The sequence below is a fragment of the Cololabis saira genome, chromosome 6 (assembly GCF_033807715.1).
Source record: "Cololabis saira isolate AMF1-May2022 chromosome 6, fColSai1.1, whole genome shotgun sequence".
In the NCBI taxonomy this organism is placed as follows: Eukaryota; Metazoa; Chordata; class Actinopteri; order Beloniformes; family Belonidae; genus Cololabis; species Cololabis saira.
The window spans coordinates 15159579-15169015 of NC_084592.1; the positions used below are offsets into that span (position 1 = coordinate 15159579).

Consider the following 9437-nt stretch of genomic DNA (forward strand, 5'->3'; position numbering starts at 1 on the left):
TATCCAGCATGTCCACCACCTTGAGGGCCTAGCAAACCCCTGTGACCCTGAACAGGACTGAAGTCGGTACATAAGATGAAGAAATGCTGAATGAACGTTCAGAGAAAGACATTCTTTAGGTTTGCTGTTTAACAAATGAGCTCTACATCTTACTGGGAAATTAACTGTTGTTTTATGACGGATGGATGAAGCTTACATGCATAATAAAAGCATAAATGCACAAACTGACCCTTGAGATGGGTTCCTGTAATGGAAAGATGGGAAAATAATTACTTTTCTGTTCTTGAGAGCATAAATGTGCGCTAAAGATGATCCTCGGCCAGAATTATTACGGAAAAACCCGCCTAAAAGCCTCATTTGCATCGCCACCCAAACGAAACACAACTCAAAACCTACATGAGCATGTAGCAAATGCAACACATTTCCGCTTTAGTGCTTCTGCAACTCTTCACAAACACATATCATGACAATGCAGAGGTTCTGCTGATTACGAAGATATCTGTCTCGTTCGCTGTGTGACCAAAACTTGGCGAGCCAGCGAGGGTAGCAAAGAAAAGTTCCTCCAACCACAGTTACCTCCAAGAGTTTTCTTCCAGCATTGTGAAAGTGCAATGGGTGTGTTCAATTACAAGACAAGAATATATAAATACTGGCCCATTGTCAGCTTAAGCACTTTATATTTGGCAATTGTTGTGAAGTAGATGAAGTAGGAATGGCCCAACCACTGTTTCCTGCTCCCGACTCATTTGGTTTTGAGTATCTGCCGATCGAATACTTTGGGAACGCCCATTTAAAAGAAAAGAATAAGAAGTAGCTCTAACCTTTCTGTCACACAAAATCCCCAAACAGCAAACGGTAGAATTGGCTGTAGCGCTGCGTTCGCTGTCTAAATTAAAATATTTCTGCAGACATCCGAAATGCCGAGCAGCCCGCTTCAAGTTCTCTCCACGTATACGTCAGCTGGCTAGTGAAATAAAAATGAAAAAAACCCATTCCAACCTGATCCGGATCATTCAGAAATCACGTGATCGGATTGGGACATCACTAGGATAAAGATCAAATATTACTTTATGGCAAATTAATGTAAAAACCCAGAAAACCCTTGACAGTTCAAATATTATGTCCTTGCCACCTTATTTGGGCGTCTTAAGTCGCCTCCAACTCAAACACGTGGCATTTATGTTCGGGGCTGTTTATGTCAGAAAAAAGTGGCCTTCAGTAAGTTGCTCATGCTTGCAGGGGATTGGTTCATCAAAAACTTGTTCAAAGTAAGATGGAGCGACCTCCTTTTCTTCATCTCCACCCAACTTGAACTTCAAATTATGCTGTATTATAACTGAGAAGGGGAAAGTCAAAAGTCTGTCAGGTGAGCTTCCGGATTAGGTACCGTTAGCTCTCTCTTACAGTAATAACACGTCTCAAGGGTTTAAACAACCAAATTTATATTAGACTCTCAAAAGCAGAAAATTCATTGTTGAAAAGGAAGAAAACAGTTCTTCAAACTGTGTAATATTTACAAAAGATTGTTTTATATTAAATTTTAGATTCACATACAGTATTAATTGAAAACCTATCTTATCATCCTTGACTATGAGGATAAGAAACTTGACTTCAGCTGAACTCTCGAGAGTCCAAATAAGTTTCAGCATGTTTTTTGTTTTTACTTCAGAGAGGGAGTTGCAAAAAAACATGTCCCATTGGGCATTGGTGCAAAATCAAAGAAGAGACATGCAAAGGTACTTTCTTTTACCAAGAGCAAGACAACCAAAATCCCACTTTAATGTCAACTGTTTGAAACAAAAGACTCCCAGAAGCAAAAGCCCAGTTTGGTTGGTTCCTGGGTTCATATTAAAACGTTTTAAAGTACTTTCCTTGTGTCCACATTACAAATGCACGACCATAGTCGTTAATAATGATATATTAGTTGCACAAACTGTAGTTTGAGTTGTTGTGACTGTTCGTGGCCCCGTGAGTGATGTCTAGCAACCAAGCAAGCTGTCGTGCCATATTCTCCCGATATTTTTAGCATTTGTTTATCCTTGAAGAATGCCAACTCCACTGAACGGTGTAGGCGGCTGAAAACAAAGCAAATGGGACTGTTTTATCCCGGAACAAGAGTCCAAGAGCCCAAACACAAGGCCCACTTTTCTTTTGTTTGGAAGAATAGTTGGCCATCAATGACAGACGTCCTCCATCCGGGTACTTCTGTCCCTGAGGACAGCTAAAATGAGGATGAAAGCTCCTCTTGGACAGTCTGACGCAGAGCAAATCACGTCAGCATCACTATTTCGACCCAACACTGCTGCATCAGTACCACAGACAGACACTCATCCACCCTTCACGCACCTTCTTTGTCGTCATGGTTAACGACCGCATCTCGTAAAACGTCGGCGAGGCCGAAGCGGACGCGGTGCTTCTTGCGGTGGATGGACGGGGCTCGGGCCTTGATGCCACCCTGCTGACGCTGGAGGTTCCTCTCCCTCTCGTAGTACGCCCTTATTTGGTCACAGCGCATCTTCCTGACCAGGCGCTGGCGCTGGCCAACGGGGAGAGACTCCAGGAGACACTGGTCTATCTCCATGTTATGTCGAAAGACGTTACATAGCTGGAAACAACCTGGTGGGAAAGAAAGACGAGGAGAGATGATGATGATGATGATAATTTGTCCAGTTGGACAAAATGATGCACGTTATACATAAGCCGTTTACACGGTATTTCATTTGCTTTAATTCAGTCCCTGATGGAAAGCTGTCCTTGTAAGGAGTGAAGGAGGCCATTCAGTGAAAAGCCCACTCCGTAACGGTTACTCAACAGTTTGATGCTGAGCTAATGAGAAAAGGCGCACATGATAAAGCACACTAATGGTGTCAGGATCACCTCCAGGCACAACACTGCATCTGTCTTATTGTTCTGTGCGCTTGCATATCAGTGTCAGCAGCATGCCGACTGTGTTTGAGTAACAATTTAGCATATTTACTGTCAGAGATATTCGCTGTTTAGCCCTCAGGTGGAGCATCGGAGCGTTTTTCAGTTGGCTCCTCGGATGCTGTCTGAGCGCAGCGGTTCTCCTGACTGTGCATAATCTCGCCGGCGCTCGGTGGAACCGAGCCAAGGAGATCTCAGCACGATGCTGATGATGAGCCTGTTCCAGTCCTGCGTGGATGATTAGGATGTACGGCCTGCGCAGCAAGTGGAGTAACAATGAGACCGCAAAAGAACCCTGAAAGTCAGGAATGATGCAAACTATGAGAAAGAAAAAGTCAAGCGTGGAATCTGGAGTTGATAGCCTCTACAATTTTGGCAAATTTGGGTCATAACCATCCCAAAGGACAAGCCAAACACAAAGATAAGACACGTCTTTGCAGAGACAGAGTGTACCGAGAGTTCTTTCCTTGTGTCTCCGTGGCCCTGCCGTGTCTGTTATCCGTTCTCTCTTTTATCAACCTCACATGTGCTGCTCCCTCGCTGTTCCTGGGTTTTGTGCCTGTTATACTTCTTCTGCTCTCCTCTGAGCATTTCTGTCTCTTCGCTGTCTGCACTTGGATCTAGTACTCACTTTTTCAGTCTGCTCGTGGGGTGAAAAGTTTTGTCTGGGGGGCATCTGTCTCTTTCTAGCTGCTTTCTGATACCTTAAAACATCCCCGATGTGCAATAATCTTTGCAAGGTGCCAGAAACTAACCTTTTAGCAGTTATTGACAATTAAGGGGGGGCTGTTTTTTCTTCTTCTTTTTTTTTTGCTGGCATCCATTTTTAAGAAATGGGTCACGTATTGTCTTTGTAACTTTGGAAACTAACATTTTATACTGTATATACAGCCATTGATGAGAGGATGTGGAGACGTGGGTTTCTTACGGCTGCAGCAATGTGTTTGCAATAAGCAGCTTAACTGTAAAGCATGGGGACACTGCTCTCTTGCATTGCCCAAAAACTAGAACCGAAAACCTTACCTCTCTTAAGATGAGACCCTAATGAGAGCTAGACTAAGACCTAAGACAACCAAGCCATGTGCACACTTTAACAAGCCGTTTTGTTTGCTGCATATGATAAAAACCACTAGCTCCATTCAGATCCCAAAACTGAAGTTTGCCTATTTTTGCACCCATCCCTATGTTTAAGAATGTCGTTTTTCTTTCTCTCTCATATTCATCGTCCTCACATCTGAGGTTAAAAGACTTAAAAATAAGAATGAAAATTCTGCTTTGAACGTTGGGCTTCAAAACAAAAGTGATGCTGTGCCAGATTTGCAGCATCACTGCTGCCTCCCTCTGACAGACTCGCCGGCGCTACCGGCACCGCTGTGAATGAAATTTTCATCTAAAAACGCTTCCTCTGAACAGTGGAAAAACACTCGGGAGTGAAAAGACTTTCTCCACACGGTCCAAACGGACGGTGCCGCACCGCCGCTGCTTCTAGTCCACTTTCATCAGAACGCCGCTGGTCTCCATCTGCAGGGGCTGACGTGTGTTTGGACACGAGGTTTATCAGGCGTTATCAAAGACATCCCAACTGACAAACGGGCTGCTGTGTTTCAACGTGCCCCCCCACAACCCGCCAGTTTGCCACATGCTCCAGGACAATACATCAATGCCACCTGCTCTGTTAGACGTGTTAAAAAACAGCTGATTAGTATTCCAGCTCCAGACAGGTGGGCTAAAGCTCATTATTGCACTTTTTCAGCACAGGAGATTCAGCTGTGTCATTTTTTTAGGGGCTTGGGTTCCCTGTCGAACAGCAACAAACATCTGTTTTGAAAAAAATAACATAAAAACTGCCAACACCAGCCCTCTTGCTGGACCTTTTATAGAGTGAGTGGATGATAGAAGACGTTTCACAGTTAATTAGTGATAATGATGAACATTTTCTTCTACTACAAGATGTTTAAACTGCAAATGTATTTTAATTTTCAGAACCAGGAACTTTTTCTCAAAGTGTGTGAGTTTAGAGAGCAGAGATATGAATACTTTATAAAGCATATTCCCACAAATTAAAAGGCTGTCAAAGCATGAAAATGTCATTTTTTAATAATCTTTATTTTTCTGTAGATATATGTATATTTCGCGAAACACATGGAAACTAGTCCTCTGCTTTTAACCTATCTTCCATTGTTCCAGCGCCCGGGGTGCAGTTGGTGGGTTAAGAGCCTTGCTCAGGGGCCCACCTTTGTTGCCAACCTGGGTCCTCCAGGCCCAAGCGCACAAAGCAGTGTCATGTCCTGCGACTAATGTAGCTCATGATGTGCGCCATTACCCGCAATCACTGCCATGAAAAACCTCTATTACTCGCATGGAAAACGATATGCAGCCAAAGGTGGAAAACAGTTTAAAATGTCTATTAAATAATTTGCTTGATGTGCATATATATATGAAAGGGAGCTGTGAGAGGAGCTATGGTATCGTACGAGGAAATCTGGAGTAGCACAGAGGTGCAGGACATGTATGGGAGCTGCGACACGGTGGGGAGGTGATCTAGGTGTGAGAGAGCAGTTCAAGGTGTAGGTGGGACTGCATCAAGGATCTGCTCCGAGCCCTTTCTTGTTTGAGAAGGTGATGGACGGACTGACAGATGTCAGAATCTCCATGGACTACGATGTTTGCACATGACATTGGGATCTACAGTGGAGGAGGAGGATTTTAAGTACTTGGGTCAACAGTCCAGAGCAATGGAGAGTGTGGAAAAGAGGGGAAGAAGAAGCATCTGCAAGCAGGTTGGAACGGGTGGAGAAAGGTTTCAGGGGTGAAGTGTGAAAATAGAGTATCAGCAAGAGTGAAAGGAAAGGTCTACAAGATGGTGGTGAGACCCTGGCACTGAAGAGAAGTCACGAGGCAGAGTTGGACGTAGAAGACGTTAAAATGTTCAATTCAATTCAATTTTATTTATATAGCGTCCAATACAAAAAAAGTTGTCTCTAGACGCTTTCCAGATACCCAGAACATGACCCCCGAGCAATTATTACATAAACAACGGCAGGTACAAACTCCCCTAGTGGGAGAAAAACCTTAAGCCAAACAGTGGCAAGGAAAAACTCCCCTTTAGGAGGGAAGAAACCTTGAGCAGGACCAGGCTCATAAGGGGGGACCCTCCTGCCGAGGACCAGACTGGGGGGGTTGGGGACGTCAAAAGCACAGCAGGCAGGTGGAAGCAGCAACGGGATGACCAGGGGTGGGGACCGCAGGCCAGCACGCAGCAAGTTCCAGGTTGGGGTGCAGGGTCGGGGAAAGGTTGAGAAGGGGCAGGGCCAGGGAGAGGAGTCTTGAGGGACAAACCTTCTCCCCCGCCCAAAAGGGGCCGTTACCCTGCCCCCCTTACTCCCACACTGCAGGTAAAATGTTGAACTTTTCTTTGGCCATAGGTGACAGACATCCGCTCTCCGGGTACTTTTGTCCCTGAGGACAGCTTGAATGAGGATGAAAGCTCCTCTTGGACAGTGTGACGCAGAGCAAATCACGTCAGCATCACTTTTTCGACCCAACACTGAGAAGAAGCATCTGCAAACAGGTTGGAACGGGTGGAGAACGGGGTGAAGTGTAATAAACGAGTATGAGCGAGAGTGAAAGGAAAAGCGTACAAGACGGGGGTGAGACCCTGGCACTGAAGAGAAGACACGAAGCAGAGTTGGACGTAGAAGACGTTAAAATGTTGAACTTCTCTTAGGGAGGATGGATAGAATCAGGAACAAGAAGATGAGTGACAGCGCACTTTGATGTTGTGGAGAGAAAATGGTTGGGACATGTATAGAGGAGGGATAGTTAATCTATCAGCAGAAGGGTGGTGAGGCAGGAACTGCCAAGAGGGAGGTCTGGAGGAAGACCAAAGAGGAGATTTATGGATGTGGTGAAAGAGGACATGAAGTTAGTCAATCTGAGAGAAGAGGATGCAGAGGACGGGCTCAGGCGGAGACGGATGATTCGCTGGGAAAAAGAATGAATTTAATTGGTAAATTGACTTCTAGACTTGGTTAGTTGTATAATATCACCGTAATCTAGCTGTTACACGAACAGCGACTTGGCCGTTTCCACACAAACGTCTGAACAATAACTTCCAAGGTTTCAGCCACTTGATCGTGCAGATAAGCACATTGATGGGTCTTTTAATGGTTGAGTATCATTTTATGTTCTACTCTGATGGATTTCAGGCCCTTTTTCTTGAGGATGGTTGAGATTTTCACATGCACAAGGAAGAAGGCGTGCTTTTTAAAACTGCTGGTAGGATCTTATGACTTCACACTGGATCATTCCCAGAACCAGCGTGTCAAAGCAGAAATACTGATTAATAGTCTTTCTCTCCTTGTTTGCTATAAAAATATCAACAAGTACAGAAGAAAAATACAAATTAGTGATGAGTTATACTTTAATTTCCACATTTCAGCAGAAAACAATGACAAAGAGCTGCGGACTAATGAACTGAGGGGATTAAAGAGAAGACAGCAGGTCTAATGGGAGAAAAGTGAAGCGGAAACAGCGGTGAGACGAGCCTCCCTCTCGTGCCGTCCCATCTCCAGACAAACGGTTATTGATTGAACGGACAGCATCCCATGCAGGCTCCAGCTAATAACCCTGACGGCACTGCAGGAGCTTGTAATTGAGAGAGCAGTGCTCACACTAACGCACCGATGCAAACTGCAGACATCACAGGTGCACAGGACAGGCGAGGGATGGAGACTTTGGCATCCTGCTTCACCTTCATTATGCATATCACCCATCTCTCAACATCAGCGCTCAAATACCAACATCTTTCCCCCCTGCTGCTGCCCGTCACTCTTTGCAACACTTTGCCATATTCTCCATATGACACTCGGTCCATCCTCGCCTCCTTCTCCCATTTTCCAGTCCTGCCTATCCCTCCTTCCTCTCCAGCGCCCTCAGATTCTCTCTATCGAGTCCTCCTCTCCCTGACATGACCGTGTCTCTCTCTTTCTGCCTTCGCCTGATCTGTCGGCGAGGGATGAACATCCCAGACACTCGTGGGATCTGCGTCTCGGTGGCTCTGCTTCATCTTTCCTTCATTATGCTGCTGTACCTGCCGCATTTCGCCGGTCAACTTCACACATCTGCGGCAGGTCTCTGCAGCAAGCTCGCACACCCACTTGTTCTCATAGACACACTCTCGAACACACACACACACACACACACACTCGAACACGAACACACACACACACACACACACACACACACACACACACACACACACACACACACACACAAGACACAAGACAAGGCACACACACAAGACAAGGGGGTACATATGCCCATTTTAAGTTTAGACTCGGCTGGCAAATAACTTGAATTCCCCATACACTCAAATCTCTGCATATCGTGCATATATACATATACATATATTTTTTTATTCCTATATATGTATATATGCATATAGACAGAGAGAGAGAGGGGTCGTAATGCATTGGTAACCTCGAATGCAGAAATGACAGTGGCAGAACGGCTACTTACAGCACTTGATAAAATGGTAGTGAGACATTTTCTGAACAAGTCAATGGTCCGACAGCAGCAGAAAGGTGGGCGGGAAGCCGGTGAGCAAGGCAGTCCTGCAGGCAGTCCTGCAGGCGGGTTGCAGGCGGGTTTTAGGCAGGTTGCAGGTTGCAGGTTGCAGGTTGCAGGCAGCTACAGGTTCCAGAGAAACTAACAGATGCAGAGCTCGTAACCGGCCTGATGCATTATTAATCCGGCTCGCTGCATCCTCTCCAAACTCCGCTCCCCCGTCTGCATTATCATTATTCACCGCCGACGCCGGCGGCTCCCGCTGCGGCTCGTGCACGCGCACTCACTCACACACATACACACACACAACACACTCACATGCACACACACAGGCGCGTGCACGGGCATGCTCTCCCCGGCTCGACCCGCTGGCTGGTTCTGGTCGTGGTCGCCCCGCAGCAGCAGCGCGTCCTCCTCCCCAACACAGCCGACACACGTGCTGCAGTGACGTCACTGACGGACAGCCGGCTGGCCCCGCCCCCCGCTCAACACACCCCCATGACGCAATCCTTACTCACTCACCCCCCCACCCACACACACACACACACACACACACCACACACACACACACACACACACACACACACACACACACACACACACACACACACACACACACACACACACACACACACACTATCCTGTACTCACTTTCCCACCGGCAGAGATGCGTGAGTAAAATCCAGGCTTCTTGTGGAGGAATAAAACACATTACATCAAAAGATCCCAGCTCGTTAATACGGAGGAGTATTAGGGCCAGGCAGGATAAAAATAAAAATAATATTTTAAAGGAGGAAGATTTTTTTTTTCATGATGCAAAAGTCGAAATGTCGAGAAAGAAGTCGAAATGTTGAGAAAAAAGTCGAAATGTCGAGAAAAAAGTCGAAATGTCGAGATTGATGTTGAACTACAATTTCGAGAAAAAAGTCGGAATGTATTTCAAA

The 9437-nt window shown here is 45.8% G+C and overlaps 1 protein-coding gene across 1 annotated transcript in view; it reads right to left on the minus strand.

Annotated features, from left to right (window-relative positions):
• Positions 1-8857, minus strand: part of myo16 (myosin XVI) — a 148174-nt gene extending 139317 nt beyond the window's left edge. The window contains exons 1-2 of the mRNA XM_061723355.1: positions 8446-8857; positions 2347-2616 (exon numbers count right to left, since the gene is read on the minus strand). Of these exons, the coding sequence (XP_061579339.1) occupies positions 2347-2616; positions 8446-8473 (298 nt within the window). The 5' untranslated portion in view covers positions 8474-8857. The remainder of the gene's footprint in view (positions 1-2346; positions 2617-8445) is intronic.
• Between the last annotated feature and the right edge of the window lie 580 nt (positions 8858-9437).